The sequence below is a fragment of the Muntiacus reevesi genome, chromosome 21 (genome assembly GCF_963930625.1).
Source record: "Muntiacus reevesi chromosome 21, mMunRee1.1, whole genome shotgun sequence".
Lineage (NCBI taxonomy): Eukaryota > Metazoa > Chordata > Mammalia > Artiodactyla > Cervidae > Muntiacus > Muntiacus reevesi.
The window spans coordinates 50,066,247-50,091,149 of record NC_089269.1 but is presented as its reverse complement, the minus strand read 5'-3'; the positions used below and the strand labels follow the sequence as shown (position 1 = coordinate 50,091,149).

General features: G+C 44.1%; 2 protein-coding genes across 4 annotated transcripts in view; both read right to left on the bottom strand.

Moving 5' to 3' along the window:
• IL10RB (interleukin 10 receptor subunit beta) overlaps positions 1-3,547 on the bottom strand; it is a 30,193-nt gene extending 26,646 nt beyond the window's left edge. Inside the window, exons 1-2 of the mRNA XM_065913453.1 lie at positions 3,362-3,547; positions 801-924 (exon numbers count right to left, since the gene is read on the bottom strand). Of these exons, the coding sequence (XP_065769525.1) occupies positions 801-924; positions 3,362-3,410 (173 nt within the window). The 5' untranslated portion in view covers positions 3,411-3,547. The remainder of the gene's footprint in view (positions 1-800; positions 925-3,361) is intronic.
• Positions 3,548-5,773: 2,226 nt separating this feature from the next.
• IFNAR2 (interferon alpha and beta receptor subunit 2) overlaps positions 5,774-24,903 on the bottom strand; it is a 34,434-nt gene continuing 15,304 nt past the window's right edge. Inside the window, exons 4-9 of one of the 3 annotated variants that reach the window (XM_065913450.1) lie at positions 23,896-24,019; positions 22,032-22,204; positions 19,737-19,894; positions 17,744-17,912; positions 12,113-12,243; positions 5,774-7,307 (exon numbers count right to left, since the gene is read on the bottom strand). In XM_065913450.1, coding sequence (XP_065769522.1) covers positions 6,579-7,307; positions 12,113-12,243; positions 17,744-17,912; positions 19,737-19,894; positions 22,032-22,204; positions 23,896-24,019 — 1,484 coding nt within the window. In that variant the 3' untranslated portion in view covers positions 5,774-6,578. The remainder of the gene's footprint in view (positions 7,308-12,112; positions 12,244-17,743; positions 17,913-19,736; positions 19,895-22,031; positions 22,205-23,895; positions 24,020-24,903) is intronic. The other 2 variants (XM_065913451.1, XM_065913452.1) reach the window with 2 other exon arrangements.

The following is a 24,903-nucleotide window of genomic DNA, read 5'->3' as shown; positions in this document are numbered from 1 at the left end:
TCCGTTTCGGGACACAACCTCGGAGTAGCTGAGCACCCACCATGCACATGATCTGTAGCCCCCAGCACTGAGGTATGCAGTTTATAGCCTAGGCAGGTGGGTGGTAAGCCAGCAAGGGGCTTCCTGCGTGCTGTGCATACCTCGGTTCTCTTGGATAGCTCCCACTTACAAACTGTTGACTTCGAGCAATACTACTCGGGGCTTCCCTGGTGGCTCAGAGGTAAAGAATCTGCCTGCAATGTAGGCGACCTGGGTTTGATCCCTGGGTCAGGAAGATCTACTGGAGGAGGGAATGGCTACTCACTCCAGTATTCTTGCCTGGAGAATTCCATGGACAGAGGAGCCTGGTGGGCTACAGTCCACGGAGTGGCATAGAGTTGTTCACGACTAAGCAACTAACACTCTCACTTTCAGCAATACTACTCTAATAACTGGAAGATGGTCTCATCACTGGCATTTTTCTCTTAAAAAACATCAACAGTGACAAGCCTGATAAGTTCACATTGCAGCAAGCTGCCATGGTGGCTGATGATAGTCACCATCTATAGGTTAAAATGTCTGTCACACCATGAACCATCACAAGAAACAGGAGAAAGGATTTTACTGTCTGTTTTCAGGGAACAGAGCTTTCACAAGAACTCTGGGAGAGAATGAAAAAGGCCAGGGGAAATGCTCTCCCTGGGCTGTTATGGTCACTTGGGTGACAGCAGTCAGGCTCTCTCCTTGGTCCAGCCCAGTGACCAGCCCTGCCAAGGCCACCATCCTCTGGTGCCCTCCTGCCAAGAGCGCCCCACACTTACCTTTGGTACTGAGCTGTGAACGTCAGATTCCCCTTGGGAAAAGCAGGTGACTCCCACTGTAGAATATTTTTGAAATTAACTGAATTCATTCTGACATTTTCAGGAGGTGGCACCATTCCTAATGCTGCAAACATAAAGGGAAAAAAGTTGGCAACTCTCTTTCTCAAAACGGTTGTCCAAGAAAATAACCATGTGCAATACTCAGGTCATGTACTCTATGGCTCCAAGTCTTCACATGGGCTTGTGGGAGAGGGAGACATCCTTTAGTGGTGCTGAGGAGTCTGGAGTCTATTTGAAGAGAAGAAATTGCTAAGGGGAGAAGGAAAGCAAAAGTGAAGCAGGGATGGATGAGGGTAACCTGGAATTTGGGTGGTGGCAGAAAGGTGTGAGGGCTTCTCAAATGGCTCAGTGGTAAGGAATCCGCCTGCCAATGCAGGAAACGTGGGTTGATCCCTGGATTGAGAAGATCCCCTGGAGAAATGGTAATCCACTCCAGTATTCTTGCCTGGGAGATCCCATGGACAGAAGGAGCCTGGTGGGTTACAGTCCACGGGATCACAAAAGAATAGGACATGACTTAGTCACTAAACAACAATAGAATAGTGTGAGAGGGTAGATTTTAAATCTATTTCCAGAGGTATAAACTTTAGACTTCCTGATACATTCGGTGTGAAGAAGTAGATATTAATATCCACTCCCTGCTTAAGCACCTAATGCTCTGACTGGGGCTGAGGATGGAAATCAAACAACACTAAATATTCATTGGAAGGATTGTTGCTGAAGCTGAAGCTCCAATACTTGGGCCATCTGATTCGAAGAACTGACTCACTGGAAAAGACCCTGATGCTGGGAAAGATTGAAGGCAGGAGGAGAAGGGGACGACAGAGGATGAGATGGCTGGATGGCATCACTGACTCAATGGACATGAGTTTGAGCAAACTCCGGGAGATAGCAAAGGACAGGGAAGCCTGGCGTGCCGCAGTCCATGGAGTTGAAAAGAGTCAGACACGACTGAACGACTGAATAAAAACAACAATTTTAGGATTTGCATTAGGTTTGAGATACTGAAGGATACATAAGTAGGAATGTCAGAGACAGCTGGAGGAATAAGCCTGGGGCACAGAGGGTAGATTTGAGCTAGAGATAGAAATAGTTGTTAAACTTTTTAACAGAAAATGCCAAACATACACAGAAGTACAGAGAAGAGTATAATAACGGCCACCAGACCATCACCCAACTAGTGCCAACAGACTGAAATTTGAAAGTCACGAGCCCATGTTGTCATCGTTCAGCCATTAAGCAGTGTCTGACTCTTCTGCAAGCCCATGGACTGTAGCCCACCAGGCTCCTTCTAACCATGGGATTTCCCAGGCAAGATTACTGGAGTGGGTTGCCATTTACTACGCCAGGGGATCTTCCCTGACCAGGGATTGAACCTACGTATCCTGCACTGACAGATAGATTCTTTACCATTGAGCCAACAGGGAAGTCCAATGTTAGTGTTAGTCCCTCCACAGTGTTAGACTCCTTGGGATCCCATGGACTGCAGCTGGCAGGCTCCTTTGTCCGTGGAATTCTCCAGGTAAGAATACTGGAGTGGGTTGCGATTTCCTTCTCCAGGGGATCTTCCCCACCCAGGGATCGAACCTGGATCTCCTGCATTGCAGGCAGATTCTGTATACTATACAGAATCTATACAGATTCTATACTGCCTGGGCCACTAGGGAAGCCCAGAGCTGGTATTTAATGCCAAAGTTCTGCTGGTAGCCCCCAGAGGAGTAGTGTAGGAGAAGGAGAGAAGAGGGCTGGGTATGCACTTGGCTGTGTGGAGGTCTGATAGAGGTGGAGAATCCCAGGGAGAATCAGCCTGACATAGGTGGGAGGGAAACCGGAGAATGAGGGATCCTGGGAGACCCAGGATGAATTCATCAGAAAGGAAGGAGGGATCCATAGTGTTATTTGAACCTGGGCAGGCAGTTTAGACGACTTCCCTGTAGCTCAAGTGGTAAAGAATCTGCCTAGGATGCAGGAGACCAGGGTTCAATCCCTGGGTCGGGAAGATCCCCTGGAGAAGGGAATGGCCACCCACTCCAGTGTTCTTGCCTGGAGAATCCCACGGATCTCTAGAGAAGCCTGGCGCGCCCCAGTTCATGGGGTCGCAAAGAGTCGGAGAGACTCAGTGACTAACACACACACACATACACACACTGAGGCAGTTTGGAGTAGGACAGGAAAGGTTTCACTGGATTTAGAGCTCAGAAGCCCTAGAGCTGTAGGGGTTGAAGGGCAGAATTCAGATTTTGGGGTGCTGGGCCTGACGGCCCGCCCAGAAACTTTAGACACTTTGAGTGAGCCTCTGGGGGTGCCCTCGCGGGGGAGGGGGTTCGTCTTTGGGGGTCAAAGCTGCCTGGGGCCGTAGCCACGCCTCCCGCGTCCCGAGCGCACTTCCTCCAGTCGGCACGCAGCGCCACAGGCAAGTCGGGGTTCCAGCGCGGGCAGCCCCGGCGGTCGAGCCGACGCCCCGGAGACTACCCGGGGTCCCCTCCCCGCAGACCCCTCACCTGATATCAGGAGGCAGCAGCCCAGCCAGCTCCGGAGGCTGCGCGCCATGGTCGCGCCGGGAGGCGCCAGGAGTGCGCTCGGGGGGGAGCCCCGCGGACAGCCGCCGGGCACCGGGGCACACCCCCCACCCCCTACGCCGGGGTCCCACGTACGAGCGCCAGCCTACCGGCTCCGAGGCTGCTTCCGGGAACCGGAGGGGCGGGGCGATAGAGGCCGCGCCCCGCCTGGGCCGCGCCCCGCCCCCGCCCCGCCCCGCCCCTCCTGGGCCCCGCCCCCGCGCGCCCGGCTCCAGAGGCCGCTGTCACCGGCTTGACTGTGGCAGAAACAGAGGTGAAAGGGGACTTTTCGCCTGCGGGTGAGCGGAAAACACCGTTAGTAAAACAGGGTACGAAACTGTACATGCAGTGGCCCCGATTACAGTAAACGCGTGCTTTGGAAGGAGCCCTCAAGTTAAATGAAAACACTCCAGATAGTAAGGAATCTGCCTGCAACGCAGGAGACCCGGGTTTGCTTCCTGGGTCAGGAAGATCCCCTTGGAGAAGGGCATGGCCTCCCACCCACTCCAGTATTCTTGCCTGGAGAATTCCATGGCCAGAGGAGCCTGGGGGGCTGCAGTCCGCAGGGTCTCAAAAGGTTCGGAGACGGCTGACAGACTAACACAGAACCAACCCAGAGTTGATATATTGATGGTGGGATTAAGGGTGGTGATGGTTTTTCTTAACACTATTCAGCTCAGTTCAGTTCAGTTGCTCAGTCATGTCCGACTCTTTGCGACCCCATGGACCGCAGCATGCCAGGCCTCCCTGTCCATCATCAACACCCCGAGTCCACCCAAATCCATGTCCATCGAGTCGGTGATGCCATCCAACCATCTCATCCTCTGTCATCCCCTTCTCCTCCTGCCCTCAATCTTCCCCAGCATCAGGGTCTTTTCAAATGAGTCAGCTCTTCTCATCAGGTGGCCAAAGTATTGGAGCTTCAGCTTCAACATCAGTCCTTCCAATGAACACCCAGGACTGATCTCCTTTAGGATGGACTGGTTGGATCTCCTTGCAGTCCAAGGGACTCTCAAGAGTGTTCTCCAACACCACAGTTGAAAAGCATCAATTCTTCAGGGTTCAGCTTTCTTTATAAGTTCAACTCTCACATCCATACATGACTACTGGAAAAACCATAGCCTTGACTAGACGGACCTATGTTGGCAAACTAATGTCTCTGCTTTTTAATATGCTGTATAGGTTGGTCATAACTTTCTTTTCAAGGAGTAAGCGTCTTTTAATTTCATGGCTTCAGTCACCATTTGCAGTGATTTTGGAGCCCAGAAAAATAAAGTCAGCCACTATTTCCACTGTTTACCCATCTATTTGCCATGAAGTGATGGGACTGGATGCCATGATCTTAGTGTTCTGAATGTTGAGCTTTAAGTCAACTCTCCTCCTTCACCTTCATCAAGGGGCTCTTTAGTTCTTCTTCACTTTCTGCCAGAAGGGTGGTGTCATCTGCATATCTGAGGTTTTTGATGTCTCTCCTGGCAGTCTTGATTCCAGCTTGTGCTTCTTCCAGCCCAGCGTTTCTCATGATGTACTCTGCATATAAGTTAAATAAGCAGGGTGACAATATACAGCCTTGACGTACTCCTTTTCCTATTTGGAACCAGTCTGTTGGTTCATGTCCAGTTATAACTGTTGCTTCCTGACCTGCATATAGGTTTCTCAAGAGGCAGGTCAGGTGGTCTGGTATTCCCATCTCTTTCAGAATTTTCCACAGTTTGTTGTGATCCACACAGTCAAAGGCTTTGGCATAGTCAATAAAGCAGAAATAGATGTTTTTCTGGAACTCTCTTGCTTTTTCAGTGATCCAGCGGATGTTGGCAATTTGATTTCTGGTTCCTCTGCCTTTTCTAAAAGCAGCTTGAACATCTGGAATCCCCAAATTTTCTCCAGTGAACAGGTGCGGTCTCTATGATCTCCTCTCCCCCGCAAATAAGCTGATTTTAAAGCACTCCATTAGCAAATCTAGCTTGAGAGGATCTTCTTTATGGTAACTCCCCTCTCCCCACAGGGATAAGCAGCAACAGAGAACCAAGTCATTTATGTGACCGGAATCACTTCTCTCACAAGACTGCTGACAAAGGCTTAATTTCCTCTTTTTCAATGTGTTATTTAATAGCAGTGGTGAGGTTGGAAAACCCAGGGCAGGGTAAGTACTAGGTGATGTAAGATGCTGGCTGACTTCTGTTGCTAGAACATTTCACATGAATACTGCTCAGGGAGGCAGAAGGTCCCTTTGGCTCCCAAAGGCCATGAAGTAGTTAGAGGGAGTTTTGTGTAACCCAGAGATGCCAGCAGAACTACACATCTGCTGCATATATCTCCTGTCTAATAAGAAACAAATGTGGAGACATTTCCAAGTTTATATTAAAAAGTATAAACTTTATTTTTTACCAACCACTGTACAAAATTATACCTTAAAACATGACACAGACCCTCTCCCTCATGCAAATGTTTCTCTGTTAGTCACCTGTCTGGCGCCAGAGTTATTACGTGTGTGTCTGTCCTCCTCACTCAGATTGAGAAGGGCTGGACCAGGGGCTGAGAGTTGAACTCTCAAGCGTGTAGGCGACACAATATTATCCGGGGGTGCCCCAGACTTGGTTGGGCTTCCTTTCTTCCAGTCCCAACCCAGAGCATGTGCTTGCCTCATGCATGTCCTTGCTTTGTAACTGCCCACCCTCCCTCCTCTTTTTCTGTGTCTTTTCTGGTATTTCCTCAAGCCTGTGGGGGGAAAAAAAACCACTGCTGACTGCTCCTGCTATGAACTCTGCTGAATGTCTTCCTTTTCTCTCCCTACTCCACACTGACCCAATTTAATAATTTCCCAGAAATCTTACAGGGCCCTGGAACATCCCCTGAAAACCACAGGGAGCCTTGTTCTTTACTCTGGGAAGCACGATGCAGAAACATTAGACATCCATGAGAGGAAAGGGAACGGGCAGGGCATTTTTCCCATCAAGGCAAATTGCCTTGAACAGGTAAACAACGCACTGAATGATATCAGAATACTGTTTCCCACCTCCCCTTCCCCCAGGGTGAGATTTTGCATAGATGATGTCACCAGTCTCCTACTCCTCCCGAGGGAGAACACTCGGAGACCCCAAAGGAGCAAGTGCAGGCGCTGGGGGTGGGGGGTGAGGCCTGGAGGCAGCGTGTGTCCAAGTTAATTAAATTTTTTTAGATTCACTTGTCTTACTATATACCCATCCCCCATGTCAACATCTGACTCGGAAGTGTCACTTTGATCAGAAGGAGCATCTTGGGGCCTCAGGCACTCCATAGAGGGGTCAGTGAAGGGCAGGTGTGTCCTTTCTTCACTGGCCACCAAAAGGCTAGATTCTGTCTCGTTGAGGTCCTCCAGCACGACTGTCTCTTCTGGACGAGACGGGGACATCAGAGTGACTTCTGAGTCCTTGTCGTCCTCGAGTGCTCTCACACACACAGAGTTCAGATTCACGTTGAAGACAATTCTGCCCTCAGATCTCTCCGTGGAGTCACTGTCCTCCTCGGAAGTGGGGTCCTGCTGCAGAGTCCCTCTCGTCTGGTAGCCCCCACTTGTGCCTTCCGACTGCCAGGGGCCGGGCCCTGGTGCCATGGGGGTCTCAGCGTCCCCCTTGGGCTCAGGCAGGTACGGCTCCTCGGCGCTGTGGTCACTGCAGTCCTCCAAGCTGGCGGAAGTGGTGGAAGCTGGACACAGCCTGCCCATTAGTCCATGCTTGGTGTAACCGCCTGAATTTACGCAGGGAGCTGCCTCATTTTCAACATCACTTTCATCGTCATAATTATAATTCCACACTTTCTTTTTTCTGTTGATGTGAATGACCTCCACGGTAGCCACTTTTTCCAACGGAGGCAGCTCGGGAAACACCCAGACTGACAGTTTACGAAAATTCTTTAAAGGAAAAAAAGAGAGGGAGAGAATGATCAATCCTTACTGTTTGTTCTCCATCTTTCTGACATCATAAAACTTAATGGCGTTAACTAACTGCACAGAGACGGAAAAGGTGGTCATGAAGACGATGACAGCAGCTACGACCATAGCGGACAGCTACACAGGGTTTACTGTTTGCGGGGTACTGCTTTTAGTAAGCTACCCATTAGAGTCCATTGCATCCTCACGACTTCTCTATGAAGTAGGCTTACTAGTCTTGCTCCCACTTTACAATGCAGAGAGGTTAAGAAACTTGCCCAAGTTTCAAGGAATGCTCAGTGGTGGAGGCTGGCTTTCAAACTAGGAGCTGCTTGCAGCAGAGACTGGCCCACTCCTTCTCACTGCTGTCCCCTTGCTGCTTCATGCTTGTCAGGGGAATCTATCCATCGATAGATTTGATAGATGGATAGATTTCACCTCCGGATTGCTGACATTCTTATGGGTGTCAGGGAACTGTGAGTAAGGAAAGATTCTAGGGAGCTGATTCCACTGGGGTCAGAGCTCCCTGGACTGGAGGACCTTAGAGACGCGGGTGACCCCTAAAGGGTCAGAGATGAGAAGAAGCAGGGAGACTGGAGGTTGTATCCAGCACCTCCAGGATACAACAGGTGAGGCGGGCTAAGGAGACTGGCTACAATGGAGTCACGTTGAGGAGGGTGGTCATGAGAGTCCCTTCACAGACCTTGCATCATCATCAACATCCTTCTCCTTTCCATTGTCTTGCTCAGGCTGTGCAGTGTGACAAGCCTGCTTTTCCCTGACTCTATTCAGATGCAGCCTTAGGATGAATTGTTCCATTGGGTTGTTTCATCATTTTTCTGATTTATTTATAGAGGCTGTTTGTATAACTTTGGGACTTCCCAGGTAGCCCTAGTAGTAAAGAACCCGCCTGCCAGTGCAAGAGACAGAAGAGATGCGGGTTCGATCCCTGGGTTGGGAAGATTCCCTGGAGTAGGAAATGGTAACCTGCTCCAGTATTCTTGCCAGGACAGATTCCAGGACAAATTCCAAGGACAGAGGAGTCTGGCAGGCTATAGTCCATGGGACCACAAAGAGCTGGACATGACTGAGTGACTGAGAACTTACATAACCTAGATGCTCATTATTTGTTGATTGTTTATGCTGCATGTATTTTCCCCTAGTCTGTGGTTTAACGTTTTACTCTTGTTATGATGACATTTAATGGAAAGAAAATTTCCATCTGAATTTAGGAAGGTATATCAATTTTCTTTCTCCCTGGTTTCTGCTGAATCTTCCTTACCTTTAAGTGTGACTCCTATATGGCCTTCTAAAACTTTCAATAGTTTTGCTGCTCATATGACAGTCTTTAATATGCCTGAAATTGATGTTTGTGTATGGTGTGAGGAAGGAATCTGATTTCATTTTCCCCCACATAGGTAGCATTTATTGACCTCAATCCTTTCCCTACAGCAATTCCTAAACCTAAGCCTAACCTTGCTTCCACATATGTGAGTCTGTCTCTGGGTTCCCCATTTGACTAGATCTTTGTTAATGCCTTTCAACAAGGTTTGATAATTTTCCCCACAATGGGCTTGTGACATCTTCTGTTAGATTTCTTCCTTAAATACTTTAAAAAATATTTTTATTACTATTGTAATGATGTTTTAAAAACTTTATGATTTCACTTAAATTGCATGATTCCATTGAACTGTATGATTCTAAAGTTCAAAACCAGGTAAAACTAATCTATGCTGTTCGAGTGTAGAGAGTGGTTATCCTGGGCATGGGCAGTGACTGAAAGGTGGCAGAGAGACTTCTGGAGTGGGTTGGTCATGTTTTCTTTCTTGATCTGGATGTGACTTATGTGGGTATGTTGAGTTTGTGAAAATTCAGTTTTTTGCTATGACTTGTGCACTCAATTTCTAGGATATTGAAAAGCAACTTATAGAAAAACATTTTTTTTTTTAAGTGACTATTGCTAGGGTATAAAAAGCAGCGTTTTTATATTGATTACTTTGTGTGTAACAAACTTATTAGTCTAAATAAGTGGCTACTGCTGCTGCTAAGTCACGTCAGTCATGTCCGACTCTGTGCGACCCCATAGACAGCAGCCCACCAGGCTCTCCCGTCCCTGGGATTCTCCAGGCAAGAACACTGGAGTGGGTTGCCATTTCCTTCTCCAATGCAGGAAAGTGAAAAGGGAAAGTGAAGTCGCTCAGTCGTGTCAGACTCTTCACGACGCCATGGACTGCAGCCTACCAGGCTCCTCCTTCCATGGGATTTTCCAGGCAAGAGTAATGGAGTGGGTTACCATTGCTGTCTCCGAAATAAGTGGCTATTGTGGCTAAACTTATTAGTCCTAGTATTTCATCTCTAGATTCTGAATTTCTTACTTAGCCAGTCATATCATCTATTAATGATCATTGTCTCTACCCCCCATTTTTCAAACTTTAACCTCCATAAGGGTATCTTTTTTGTTTGTTTTATTCACATCTAGATCCCCAGCACCCAGTTCATGTGGATATAAAGTAAATACACAACACATATTTGTTAAATGCAAAAGAGGAGGTGTAGGAGGAGGAAAAGAAGAGAAGGGGGAAAGTGGTGGGGGGAGAGGAGGAGAAAAGAAAAGACAGTCTAACATTTTTAACTTCTGTTCTTGATTAGACATATATATACAAACATACTAGACCTAGGGTGTTCTGTTTTACTATTCCTAGAGTTTGTACTTAAACACAGAGCAACAATTTTTTTCTGGAGAGATAGTGGACAGACACAAGATAACAATACTTGCTGTCATAACTTGGAGATAACATAATAACTGGTATAAATATAATTGGCACATAATTTTGGGTTCATTTTAAGGACAGGAAAAACCCAGGGAGACCTGGGATAAGGTTTAGTAATGAGTTTAGGTAATTCAGGCAGAAAGTTATCCAGGAAGTTCATTTTAAGGACAGGAAAAACCCAAGGAGACCTGGGATAAGGTTTAGTAATGAGTTTAGGTAATTCAGGCAGAAAGTTATCCAGGAAGTGTGGTGCTAGGGGGTTTTATATCTCAAGGCTGCATGAGAAAAATCAGTTGGAGTGGGATTTGCCTAAGAGCTCAAAGCCAAAGCTATACATGGCCAATGGAAGAGTTGGAGTGGAGGCTGAGAGTAAGCCTGCAACTGAACACTAACATAAAAAACTCAAAAAGATATACTGTTAAAGCTATAAAAGATTAAGTTATACTGATAGATAAAAACCACGACAGGGATCACAGTATGGATAAAATACAACACAGAGCCGTTTACTTCTCATAAGCCACAGCCAAATGCCACCTAGGTTCCAATACTAATTGTAATTAAAAACTCCACAAGCACCCCTCCTCCCAAATAGTCCACCCCCAACTCAACCTAAAGAAACAAGAACAAGAAAAAGAAGAGAATAGCTGTCATAACAGAGAATGAAAGAATGTCATTTGCAAAGACTGGATGGACCTAGAGATTATCATATTAATTGGAGAAAGACATGTTAAATCAAAGAGAAAGACAGATATCATACACTATCACTTATTTGTGGAATCTGACCAAAAAAAATGATACAAATGAACTTACAGTTCATGGGGTTGCAAAGAGTCAGACATGACTGAGGGACTAACACTTTCACTTTACTTTTTCATTACTATATAAAAGTAGGTAAACAATAAGGGCCTATTGTATAGCACAGGGAACTATATTCAGTATCTTGTAATAAGTTATAATGGAAAAGAATCTGAAAAAGAAATTATATATATTCTTTTTCAAATTTTTTTGTATATATATTATTAAACTGAATCAGTTTCTGAACACTTGAACACAACATTGCAAATAAACTATACTTCAATTAAAAACATTTAAAGAAACAAAAGAATTAAAAAAAGAGACTATACTTTTACCACCTGTAGAAGAATATCTATTTGTGGCTATTTAAAAAATTAGAAGATGAATGAGTTCAAACATAGAATATCTTCTAATGTAGAAGGAAATATCTGAATATCTTCTAATATCTGAATATCTTCTAATGTAGAAGGAAAGTGACAGGATAAGAAAAACGAAAAATGGACAAAGTGGTTGAATCAAAACATGTGAGGAGGCTTTAGAAATATGTAAGATCAATACCTAGACTTGGTTGAGTGCCAAAGATTTCTGAGCAGGAAGAATATGCCTTATGAAACACAGAGAAAACACGAAGACAAAGTGGCTGGTCCCACTTACAATTAACACAAGTAAGAGACCTCTGGGGGACCGTTACACTATGATGAATGAATACAAGTAGAAAAAAGAGATTAATCAATGTTGGCAAAGCTTTGGAGAAAGGTGTACACCATGATGTTGACACTAGCATTATCAATTAGTTCTTTACATTTTCATATAAGATATATTCACTTTGTGTATATATTCCACGTAAGTAATCCAAACTAAAAAGACAACCTGTATTAAAATGTTCATTGTGTTACTCCTAATGGCCAAAGAAATGAAAGGAAAAGAAATAATGAAAAGGAAATCAATCCAAATGCCAGACAGCTAAGAAATGATTAAGGAAAAAGGAGACATTAATAACAAGGGAACACTGTGACGATGGAAAATCATATGTGGACAAAGTATGAAAAGAAAGCAGAAAATGCAATATACAGGTTTATAGGAATGGTAAAGAACCCAGAGTGATAAAACACCTTGATGTTTTGAGAAAATGGGGTTTCTTCTATGAGGATATTTAAGTGTATAATAAAAATTCTTAAGTCAAAATGAAAAATAAAGGTAGAAATGAAAAAAAATACATACCAAAACTTTGGGGAAATCATTTCTTAAGCATATATAACCAATCCGTTTCAGTATCATTACAGTGCTTATGAAGACAGCAGTTATTAAAAACAGAGTAATTATTCCTCCTATTGTAGCAGATTCTGATGACTCTGTTGATGAAAAATTAAATGACTTTATTTCAAGGTAAATCCAGTGAACAGTCACAGTTGGGAACAAATGTATATTAACCTGGTGGTGAAAGGGTTTATTATGGGGGCAAAAGTTGGGAAAACTACTGTTAAATATCAAAGAATGGAAAGTAATCCAAGTATACATTTAAAAAAATGTTAAAATTCAGTTTCTAAAAGTAAAATTTCTTCCAGTTGATAATTATGCTTTATGACTGCATTGTCCAATAATGTGGTGGTCAGCCACATGTGACCATTTAAATGTAAATTATCAAAATAAAATAAAAAAAAACTGTTTCTGAGTCACACTAGTCAGGTCTCCAGAAGGAGCTGAAAAAAGGAGTTTGTCTGAAGATGACAATTGGGTTACTTGGAAGCTGGACTTTGGCCATGCCAGAACCCAGAACTGGAGTGTGGTAGATCTTGTTTTGCCCAATTATGAGTTTTCCTTTAGCTTCTTGTCAAAATGACTTTTGGAAAATTGCAATTTTCTGAATGTAAACAGCTTTTTCCTGTAACTCCAACTAGGTTGAGAAGAAATCAATACTTACAGAATTAAGGCTGTCTTTAATATCCAGAAAAGCTTCTATTAATATTAATCCTATAACCATAGCCTCAAGCAAAACAATACAGGAGAAAAAAAACTAAAGATGGCTCATACCTTTCTAATGTCTTTTAAAAGGTTAAAGAATGGACAGAAAGAAACTTGGTGAAGATCTGAGCCCTTAGACAGCAGAAGACTCATGAATCCTTTTCATTCCCATCAAGAATGAATGGGCCATCATCGAGAAAATTTACAAATAATAAATGCTGCAGAGGGTGTGGAGAGAAGGAAACCTTCCTACACTGTCAGTGAGAATGCAGACTGGTACAAACTTATGGAGAACAGTATGGAAGTTCCTTACAAAACTAAAAACAGAGCTATTATATGATGCAACAATCCCACTCCTGGGCATGTATACAGAGATATATGCACCAGTGTTCACTGCAGCACTATTTACAATAGCCGGGACATGGTCGCAACCTAAATGTCCATCCACCAGGGAATGGATAAAGAAGACTGTGGTACATATATACAATGGAATATTACCTAGCCATAAAAAAGAATGAAATAATGTCATTTGTGGCAACACAGATGGATCTAGAGATTGTCATACTGAGTGAAGTAAGCAATATAGAAAAAGACAAATATATGATGTCGCTTATATGTGGAATCTAAAAAAATAGTACAAATAAAACTTATTCACAGAACAGAATAGATTCACAGATGAAAAAACCAAACTTATGGTTGCCAAGGGGGAAGCGGACGAGGGGTGAACTGGGACTGACGTGCACACACTGCTACGTATAAAGCAGATGGCTGATAAGGACCTGCTGTCATGCACGGGGAATTCTCAGCACGCGGTAGTGACCTATATGGGGAAGGAATCTGAAAAAGAGTGTATATGCATATGCACAATCGATTCTCTTTGCTCTACACCTGAAACTAACGTAATATTATAAATCAACTATATTCCAATAAGGAGAGGGAAATGGCAACCTACTCCAGTATTCTTGCCTGGAAAATCCCATGGACGGAGGAACCTGGTAGGCTACAGTCCATGGGGTTGCAAAGAGTCGGACACGACTGAGTGACTTCACATATTCCAATAAAAATTTAAAAAAAAAAGAATGAATGAAGATGTGTTGTATCAATGGCAGTTCTCTAATCAGATCTAGTCATAAAGGCACACTTTTATAGTGCAAAATCCTTACATGTATAGAGCTTACATTCCTGAAGAGGATTCTGTGAACCTACGTGATTTCTTTGGGGGAGCAATATGATGTCATGGGATCTTGACCCATGTGTCCCACCCCTCTGAGTCACTTGAACTAGAATTCTGATTTTGGCTCAGCTTCCAGAGAATGTAAACATGACACCATGCTTTTTAAAAGAGACCTGGGACTTCCCTGGTGGTCCAGTGGTAAAGAATCTGCCTTGCCATGCAGGGGATGTAGATTCAGTCCCTGGTCTGGGAAGATTCCACATGCCATGGGGCAACCATGCACTGCAACTAAGACTCGATACAGTCAAATTATATAGATATATATTTAAGTTAAAGAGACCTACCATCCTTTACCAGACATTACCCTTCCCCTGCCCTTTCTGCTTAATTTTTCTCCAGAGTATTATAGTATTATACTTAACCATCCCTTAACACAATACATATTTTATTTTTTTGAATCTTGTTGTTTTGTCTTCCAATGTAAGCTCTATAAGCTAAGGAATTTTTATCTGTTTTGTTCACCGCTGTATCCCCAGTATTCTCTTCTAAGAGAATCTGGCCCATAGTGGGCCCCAATAAACATTTGTCAAATGGCTGAGACACTGTTCCCTGGGGAACTTACTGAAAAAAAGTCAGCCGATTAGTTTAAGGGTTGACAAAAAGGGAGGCATTTCTCCATTTCTCTGGAATAAATCACCCCTTATCAACACTGCTTTAAGATATCAGTGTTTCACCACTGATATCCCAGTAACTTAATTCTGGTGGTTCCAGGTCATCCTTCAAGAATCCCCCACCATCCAAACCTGCCTGGTCCCTGAGTTTAGCTAGTTGAGGGTGTCTCACATGGCCAGCTTACACAGTGAGAGGGGTCACATGACCTGAACCTAGTTGGTTCCTGAAGTTTCAGACTAGAATTGTGAAATGAAATATTTGGATAGCAAGGCATACCTGTACCTTAACTGTCTCATGTATGATAAAAGAACAGAAGCTGAAATAGACCAAGTGATGTGTTCACACCAAGGAAACATGAAGTGATGGGCCAGCGTGTGGCTGTATGACCACTCTTAGCAGGTGAAACAGAGAAGAGTCAGGGGAGGCACTGAATCATCACAGAGCAAGGACATCACCTTCCAGTGCCTTTGGTCAGGCTTAGGTTCACCTGAGGGCAGCCTGAGTTTCAGCCAACCACTGTCCGTCATGTCCTATTACTAGTCTGAGTTTTTATTGCTGTGATATTCTGATTTATAATAAGAAGTACCTATTTGGTCTTTGTCCTCAATTCTGAAACCCTTAGAAATTCCTAAATAATAAGAGCAAAGAAAATGAAAGGAGCTTTTTTTGTTATTCAGAACAAGCCGCTCTGAACCTCACTTGGTGTATGTGAAACCCAGAATGAATGAACATAATTTGTGTCCTAACACCAATTCTCAACATCCATCAGGTGTCCAGAGATCTGACTCGTTTCTGATAGTACCAGGAGTTAGTCAGAACCCACAGGTCTATCTGTCAGCTTTGATAATTTGCTAGAATGGCTCACAGAACTCATGAAAACAGTTTACTCCCTAGATTCCTGGCATATTATAAAAGATCATAACTCAGGAACAGGCAGAAGGAAGAGATACACAGGGCCAGGTATGGGGGATGGAGCTTGGACTTCTGTGCCATCTCTGAGCACGCCATCCTCCCAGCATCTCAGTATGTCCACCAACTTGGAAGTTCTCTATACTCCATCATTTACGGTTTTTAAGGAGGACTCGTTATATCGACATGACCAATTAAATTCTTGGCCATTGGTGGTCACTTCAACCTCCAGCCCTTCTCCCCTCCACAGAAGTCAAGGGGTGGGGCTGATAGTTCCAACCCTCTACTCACAGGGTTGATTGCTAGGGGAACTTTCCAAATGTCAACAGATATGAACAGAATCCACTGCTCACTATTTTCTCAGGAAGCCAACTCTTTTGTCCTGTGTATCTCTTCCTTCTGCCTGTTCCGGAGTTATAATCTTTTATAGTATACCAGGAATTGGTGTTAGGACACAAATTATGTTCATTCATTTTGGGTTTACATTTTTATAAGTGCCACAGGCATGAAGAGACTATATGCAGTTTTAGGTTTGTTCAGTTGTTAAGTCACGTCCAACTCTTTGCGACCTCATGAACTGTGGTGCGCCAGGCTTCCCTGTCCTTCACTGTCTCCCAGCGTCTGCTCAAACTCATGTCCATTGAGTCGGTGATGCCATCCAACCATCTCATCCTCTGTCGTCCCCTTCTCTTTCCCTCAATCTTTTCCAGCATCAAGGTCTTTTCCAATGAGTTGGCTCTTCAAATCAGGTGGCCAAAGGATTGGAACTTCTGTTTCAGCATCAGTCCTTCCAGTGAATATTCAGGGTTGATTTCCTTTAGGATTGACTGGGTTTGAGCCCCTTGCTGTCCAAGGGACTCTCAAGAGTCTTCTCCAGCACCATAATTCAAAAACATCAGTTCTTCAGCACTCAGTCTTCTTAATGGTCCAACTGTCATATCCATACATGACTCCTGGAGAAACCACAGCTTTGACTAATGGACCTCTGTCGGCTGCTACGTTGGTCATAGCTTTTCTTTCAAGGAGCAAGCATCTTTTAATTTCATGGCTGCAGTCACCATCCAAAGTGATTTTGGAGCCCAAGAAAATAAAGTCTGTCACTGTTTCCACTGTTTCCCCATCAATTTACCATGAAGTGATGGGACTGAATGCCACAATCTTAGTTTTTTGAATGTTGAGTTAAATATGGGCAAAGTTTTGCCCATATGTAACTGACATTATAAACATGATTTAAGTTAAAGCTGTGAAATAGTTTTTCATTTAACATTGATTTGTGTATGATTTGATTCTGAGTAATATTTGTAAATAAACTTACATTGCCTGGAGTTATAGCAAACACCAGGTACCTTGACGTGTCAGCTGCTCATTAGCGGAGCTCACTTCATCTGCAAAGAAGCCATCACACTTGTAGTCACTGCCTTCTAAATCTCATCTTATTTTGACTCTGGTTAAGCAGAGCACTAAAGAAACTCTGGAGTTGGGAAATTCAGAAAGGCTTCTTTGGGGAGATTTTCATAGATTTTCACTCTGGGCAAAACAGGTGGCTTCCTGAGAAAATAATGAGCAGTGGATGTTCCTAAGGCTGACTGTTCTCCCTGCAAATTCCTCCATTCCAAGGAAGGTTTGGGGAGGAGGCTGTATGCTGTTTTGATGCCTTGACCACAGAAGGGCTTTCAGCCTTCATCCGTGACCAGCTCATCCACACGGGCAAGTTTCCTTGTCATCCATGAGTTACAGCCAGCCTTCTGGAGAGCCGGGCCATGTCTATGGACCTCACTGCGGCTGTCGTCCTACCCTTTGGCACCTCTGCAGGCAGTTGCTTCAGGAACCAAGTCTCCTCCAACACTTGACTTGAATAACAGCCAGACCAAGGCCACACAGAACTGAACCTGATCTTGCCCCGGAAGTAAATCATTTCCCCTTCAGTCTCCTGCAGCGGAAGTTACCTGATTGTCCCCAGGGGATGGCAGCATAAAAGCACCTCTACCACATGGTGGAGACTGACCAAAGACACCTCTGTGATGTGCCTTGTTGGAACAAATATCTTTAGCGCTTCAGGATTTTCAGATTCTTTTCCTTAAATAGGTTTTCCCTCAGAGGAAAAGCAAACCATGAATTTTCAAAAACTGTCATACCTGATTCTCGTCTGGGTTGAAAGAGAGTACATTTTAAGGGAGATCTGTTAATTTTTCTTGGATCTTTAGGCTCAAAATAAACAGATACACAGTAGTTTGTGTTTGGAATTAACTTGTCGATGACATAATTGAAATTTTCAGTGATGTTTCCAGTTATTTGGGGTTGATGCTGTAAAAATGTGCAAAAAAGAAAAAAAGTCAGTAAGACATTAAGTGAGAATTTCGTTTAGAGGCAAGCCCTAAGACAGTCTTTGAGAATTGGTCTTCAAATCTTAAAAACACGGATAGAAATATCATAGGCTTGGCAAGAAAATGTTATTTATAAGTTACTCAGGCAAATGATTTGTTCAAAATTACATGCACATGTATAAACACACATGTCTTTATTTTTATTTTTTATTTTTTTAATTTTTTTATTAGTTGGAGGCTAATTACTGCACAACATTTCAGTGGGTTATGTCATACATTGACGTGAATCAGCCTTGGATTTACATGTATTCCCCATCCCGATCCCCCCTCCCACCTCCCTCTCCACCCGATTTCTCTGGGTCTTCCCAGTGCACCAGGCCCGAGCACTTGTCTCATGCGTCCCACCTGGGCTGGTGATCTGTTTCACCCTAGATAATATACATGCTATTCTTTGAAAACATCCCACCCTCACCTTCTCCCACAGAGTTCAAAAGTCTGTTCTGTACTTCTGTGTCTCTTTTTCTGTTTTGCATATAGGGTTATCATTACCATCTTTCTAAATTCCATATATATGACACACATGTCTTTAAACCATGAAATCTAGTCTAGCAGCTTCCTTTTACAAATGAGGAGAAAAAGACCCAGTGAGGAACAAAGGTCTCCAGGATGTCATTTTTGTAAGGTGATGTTACTCAAGATCCCCTTGCAAAAATAAGAAAATAAGATTATCCTACTTCATTAATGATATGTATCTACACTTCAGAAACTGCTTTCATACATATTAATTCATCTGATTATCAAAAGAGTCTGCAAAGTAGGCATTATTCCCATTTTCCAGATGAGGAAACTGTAGCTCAGAGTGGTTTAGTAACCTCCTCAAGGCCACACAGCTTATCTGTGGCAAAACTGAGGCTGAGGTCTAATTTCCCTGTCTTTTCCCTAAAAACAGCCTGCCTCTTCTTCCCTGGCTCCTTCTGTTCCATTTTAGAATTAAAGAGATGATCTGAAGAGGTTCTTTCATGAAAAATAACTTTTGTAGGATGTTTTGTAGTTTTCAAAGTACATTCTTACCAATGGTTTGATAAATGAAGCTTTCCACCAGCTCAAATACAGCCTTCTATAATATTTTTCTGCAAGTTTCAATTGGGAAGGAAAAGGAATTTTTTTTTCTCACCCCCACCCCACAATAAACTAAAAGGTCATGCATGGCAAATAAATAATGAGGAGGAAAAGGGAAGGAGCAGAAGTGCCCTGGTGGGAGTGCTCTGGCCTTGAAGGGAAACCGCAAAAGCATAGCTGGGTGCCAGAACTCTGGGTTCCACACCTGGCATGATCATTGTGGTCATCATGTGATCTGCAGTCTGCAATACTTGCTTCCTGTTTCACTGGAAGCTCCTTCCCCCTTAGTGGCCATGGACTGCGCCTCCCCCATGATGACTCAGACGGATAGTTCCTGCTCAGAGCCAAGGTCAACCCCTTCCCATGCTCATGAAAGTCTGTCCACTCTCATCTCCTCCAGAACATCACGCCCCTCCTCCACTCCCCCCATCCCACCCTGGAACATTCCCTCTGCATAGAAATCTGCTGTCATTTCTTCCATCTAAAAAGTCCCTCCATAGACCCCACTTCCCCTTCCAGCCATCACAGCATCTCCCTACTCCCCTTTATAGAAAACCCTGGAGACATCTTTCCTGAAGTCAAACAGCAACGAAGCCCAGACCCTTAGGTTTTAATTGTCCAGATCATTCAAGGTGTCTTTTAGCAATGTATTCATTGCCAAGTCAGAACTGTTTTGACCACTTACCCTCTTAACACTGTTCCCTTCATGCTCTTCGATAAATGCTAAGTAAAACTGTAATTCTTCTTCATTTAATATCCTGGGGTCGACAGATTGAAATTTCACATTCACACTGATGTGGTTTGTAAAACTAACAATCTCAAACTCTGGTGGGTCCAAAGGCCCTGTTTAGAAAATGAAATAAACCCTAAGGTTAATCAATGAATAGCATAATCGTAATGATAACCACTGTCCTGATACAACCATACCTCTTTACAGCTCTCTTTCTGATTACCTGTGGCCCTCGAGGCATGGGTTTTATATATATATATTTTTTTTTTTAATTGGTGAAAAATTGAGAACAATAAAAGTGAAGTGATTTGTTTACTATTACCATAAGAAATGGAAGACAGATTTTGGGGTGAAAGTCAGTATTTCACAATTGAAATTTGAAATTTGAAACATAAATTGAAAATTGAAATTTGAAACATAAGAGTGAAAATGACTTCTCATGTAATAATATAATAATAATAATGCATAACCACTGCAGAAATATCAGAAAATACAGACAGGCAATTGTGTTTGAATGTGGTTAATCCTCTTTTGCGTATGCAGTGTGTGGATAAATACATACACACGTATAAAAGCTGAACTAGTGTACACACGCACCTAAACTACAATTAAATCATTCTTACATTGTTTTACACGGTGTATGTTTTTACTTATTTCATAAGCATATTAAATGTATGTTTACCTATGAGCTGGCAAACTAGGGCCTGTGGGTTGGATTTTGCACAGCCTGAAAGTTGAGAACGGTGTTTATTTTTGAAAGGGTTGTGAACAAATTAAGGCTATGTGACAGAGACCATATATGGCCCGAAAAGGGCAAAGTTTTTTCCTCAGTCTTCAAAAGATTGATTCGCTCTTTTAAACAGTTAGATTGGCTCTAATTTTTCTGAATGGAATCTGCATATCAGTGAGTATTAGCAGAGCTCAGTCTTTGCATTTGGCTGTAATCATTTCTTTAGGACAAATTCTTAAAGGAATTCTGGATTAAAGCAGGCCCAGGTTAAGGTTTTCAACACATACTGCCAAATACCTTCGGAAAGACTGTGTCATGCTATATTCTCTGCATTTCTTCTAAGACTGGGTATTTACCTACTTTTTATATTTACCATTTGAGTCTTGAAAAACGATATCTCATAACTATGTTAATATACATTCTTTAATGGTCTGAGTAGTCCGAGTACCATGTTCTATAAGTTGGGCTTTTCTTTCTTTTCTACGAGGACACAGACCCAAACTCGTAATTCCGTAATGCTGAGCGTCTCTAAGTATCCAAGTTTGCTCCATGGGATTCAGCCATGCTCACTTTGCTAAGCGCGGGTGTGCGTGCGTGCACACGTGTGCAGCCTCTAACACAGCTCCTTGTGCTGCTGAGTCACTCAGGCACGTCTGACTCTTTGGAACCCCATGGACTGTAGCCCACCAGGGTCCTCTGCCCATGGGATGCTCCAGGCAGGAATACGGGAGTGGGCTGCCATTTCCTTCCCCAGGGGATCTTCCTGAGCCAGGGATCAAAACCATGTCTCCCTCTTGGCAGGCAGATGCTTTACCACCGAGCTGCCTGCAGAGCCTTTTGCAAGATCAGGATACCAGAGACGTGATGGCGTCTGGCGGAGAGCCCCTGCCAGCTGCTCTGGAGCTGTTAACACAAGTGCCAGAAGGAGCCGCCTCCCGTGGTAGGGAAAGGCAGAGTGGGCACACCCCTCCTGGGATCCAGGCTTCTCTGTCTGGGCCCCGCGTGCACACACACCTGGGCGCTAACACAGGCCAGAGCTACGGGGATCTGATCTGGAGAGGGGCTGCAGTATTGAGGAACACACAGACCCCCAAAGTTATGACAGCTCAGACAAAGGCCTTTCTGAACCCCGTTCCCCACTTCCTGTCATGCCGTGAAACAAAGCCAAAAGTAGCAGCTACTATATATCAAGTGAACACAGCCTTGTAAATCAACTATACTTTAATGAAAAATAGCTTCAAAAAAAAGCAGCAGCTGCTACTGCCTGAGTGACTGCCTTATACAGGCACAGAGCCCTTATCTTCAAAGAGCAGGTTATCATTCACTTTTTTGGAGAAGAAAATGGAGGCTCTGAGAAGCCAAGTAACCACTCCAGGGTGACGGAGATAGGAGGTAGCAGGGCCAGGAGGTGAACCAAGCCCTGCATCTAAAACACCTTTACAGAACTTCCTGCTTTCTGGCAAACCAAGTAACGATGAACTGAGCGGTGATGATGAAGATAATAAACGAGACGAACTCACTGTCTGACTCCAGGAAGAAAGAGCCCATGCAACTGACCAGCTCTGCCTTCTCTCTGAATCCAACCACTCGGGAGACGTACATGTCTGTCGTGTTTACCCACACGTGTGTCAGGTCACAGAAAGATCTTGTGATGTTTATGCAGTCCTTGACGACCTTCATGTCTTCTGGTTTACTTTGGAAGGCAAAGAGATGGTCAAAGAAAACGTCAGCCTGTGTGTGACGAGGGTCCACTAAACTGAAGCCCTGCTTGCATATTCCTGTATGGCTCTGCTCAAAGGTCCCTTGTGGGTTTTCTTCCTTTTGATTTGGAAATTTCTTTTTAAACCTTTTATTTTGTATGGGAGCACAGCTGATTGACAATACTGTAACAGTTTCACGTGGAGAGCAAAGGGCAACGGCCCCATGTTGTCACCGGCTCTCACCCCCTTATTTCCAGTGGAGCACCTTGATCCCAATTTCCTGTCTTTATTCTTCTTCATACCATTTGCCCCCACCTGGCTTGTTATATCTTTGCTGACTGAGACCTCTGCTTACTTTTGGAATGTCTGCCCCGAGAAAACAGGGGTCTGGGTTCCGAGTTGCACCCCTGGCACATGGTAGGTGCTCAGTAAATACTTGCTGGGTGAATGAATAAGCAAATGTTGGGTGTTCATGGCAGAGGCCCCAGATCTCTCTAATTCTACAGGACAATCATGACTGCCTCTCCCTGAGACCCCTTTCTCAGGCTGAGGATCGCGTGGTCTGGTCCTAAGTCAGCCTGTATGGGACCAACACAGACATCTGCTCTCTTGAGCTTCAGAGAGGCAGGTGGATGATACACGTGACTGCCTGAGGAAGGGAGAAACTTACGTTAGTAGGTAACAAAGAGAAACCCTATCCTAAAGGAAATCAACCCTGAATATTCATTGGAAGGACTAAGGCCTAAACTCCAGTACTCTGGTCACCTGATGCAAGGAGCCAACTCGTTGGGATAGACCCTGATGCTGGCAGAGTGAGGGCTAAAGGAGAAGAGGGCGGCAGAGGATGAGCTGGTTAGATAGCATACTGGACTCAAAGGATTGAGCAAGCTCCGGAAGATAGTGAGGGACAGGAAAGCGTGGCATGTCGCAATCCATGGGGTGGTAGAGTCGGACATGACCTAGTGATGGAACAACAACAAAGAGACACCCACCAGAGGTCCTTCAGCAGGTCAGACAGCCAGAGGACCCTCCGAGGGGTAACTGGATCAGAGTGAGGCTTAGGAGGGCGATTGTTGGATGTGGGAAAAGAGAGCCGTGACTCTCTCTTAGGCCGTGACTGCCTGCAGCCACCCCGAGCAGGAGGCTCAGCACAGAGAACTGAGCTCTGTGTCCCGGGGCCACAGCTGGGTAGTGACCAGGCCAGACTTTGGACCTGGGCCTGGCCTCGTCGGGACCAGGTGTGTTTCTGATGCCCCGTGTGCCTCCCTGAGTAGAGAAAAGTAAACATAACCCATCAATACGGTCACCAGGTCTTTGGACTTCGGTCCTCAGGACGATGCAGCACTTTTGATGCCCAGGCTTACTGAACTAGGGAAGTGATTGTGAATAATGGTGATAATTATTTTCCTTCTGAGACATTGACCTGTAGAAAATGGCTTTGGTTATAAGTACAAGTGTGTCAAAAATAACTTTGTGGTGTTCAAGAATTCAGTGTAATTAAAAATGGAGGAGTCTTTTGTCTTCGACTTTTAAAGCTCTGAATAAAATACTGAAATTGAGACGGGCTGAGTGAGGGAGAGAGAGAGGGAAAAGCTCTATCACAAGTAAGGTTACTTCTTCCCCACTTCCCACATAATAGAAACATGATATAATTAGCAAGAGAAAAACAGAATGTCAAACCCACCTCATGATTGTGTACCATAATGTATAGTGAGTTGGTACAACTGAATGGTTTTTTAATTCCCATGATAAGATTGACTGTAAATTTCGGAATCTCATCTTTAAAGTGCAAGGTTCATCTGAAAAATCTAAAGGGAACAGAAGTTAAAAAAAAAAAAAGATTGAAATCTGGAACCCAGTGTTGTTATCTTGACCACAGTTCATACTGACCCTTGGGATCTGAACTTCCACACTTCTAGCAGAGAAGCCCCCACTGGGATCTTGGAAACCCAAAGGAAATGGTTTTGTTGAACACTAGAAATGAGCTAATACAAGTAATATACATGAACTCAGCACGGTATAAACAGAATTTGGTGGTAGTGGTTTAAGTGGTTAAGTCACGTCCAACTCTTGCAACCCCTTGGACTGTAGCCCACCAGGCTCCTCTGTCCATGGGATTCTCCAGGCAAGAATACTGGAGTGGGTTGCCATTCTCTTCTCCAGGGGATCTTCCCAATCCAGGGATCGAACCTGGGAGTTCTGCATTGCAGGCAGATTCTTTACTGACTGAGCTACAAGGGAAGCCAGAATTTGGGCTCACCCAGTTATCAAAGGCTCGCAGCAGCAATTTGGATCAAAATGATCCATGTTATCCTGAGCCACCTCAGGCTCTCAAGTCAATCCTCAACCCCTCCTCTGGTTCCCCCAACGTAGCTCAGCCCATGGAAAGCTTTCCTTCCTCTGAATTTCCCACTGCACTTGTTCCCCATCACAGAGAGGAGGTGGAGAATGTGTGCCCAGATTGGATCTTTCCAGGCATTTCATCCCCATGCCTATGCTGGAGAAGACTTGATTCACAGACCCATTTCACAGACTGTGAAACTGAGAAGTTGAGTTATGGAACTCAGCTGGGATGTGGCAGTGGCAAAGGAGACCTTACGGTTATACTTGTCAGACTCTGCCTTATATGGTTAACATTTCAAAGCGCATCTTAGTTTCCTGTGGTTAGGACCTTTGCTTCCCGGTAGCCAAG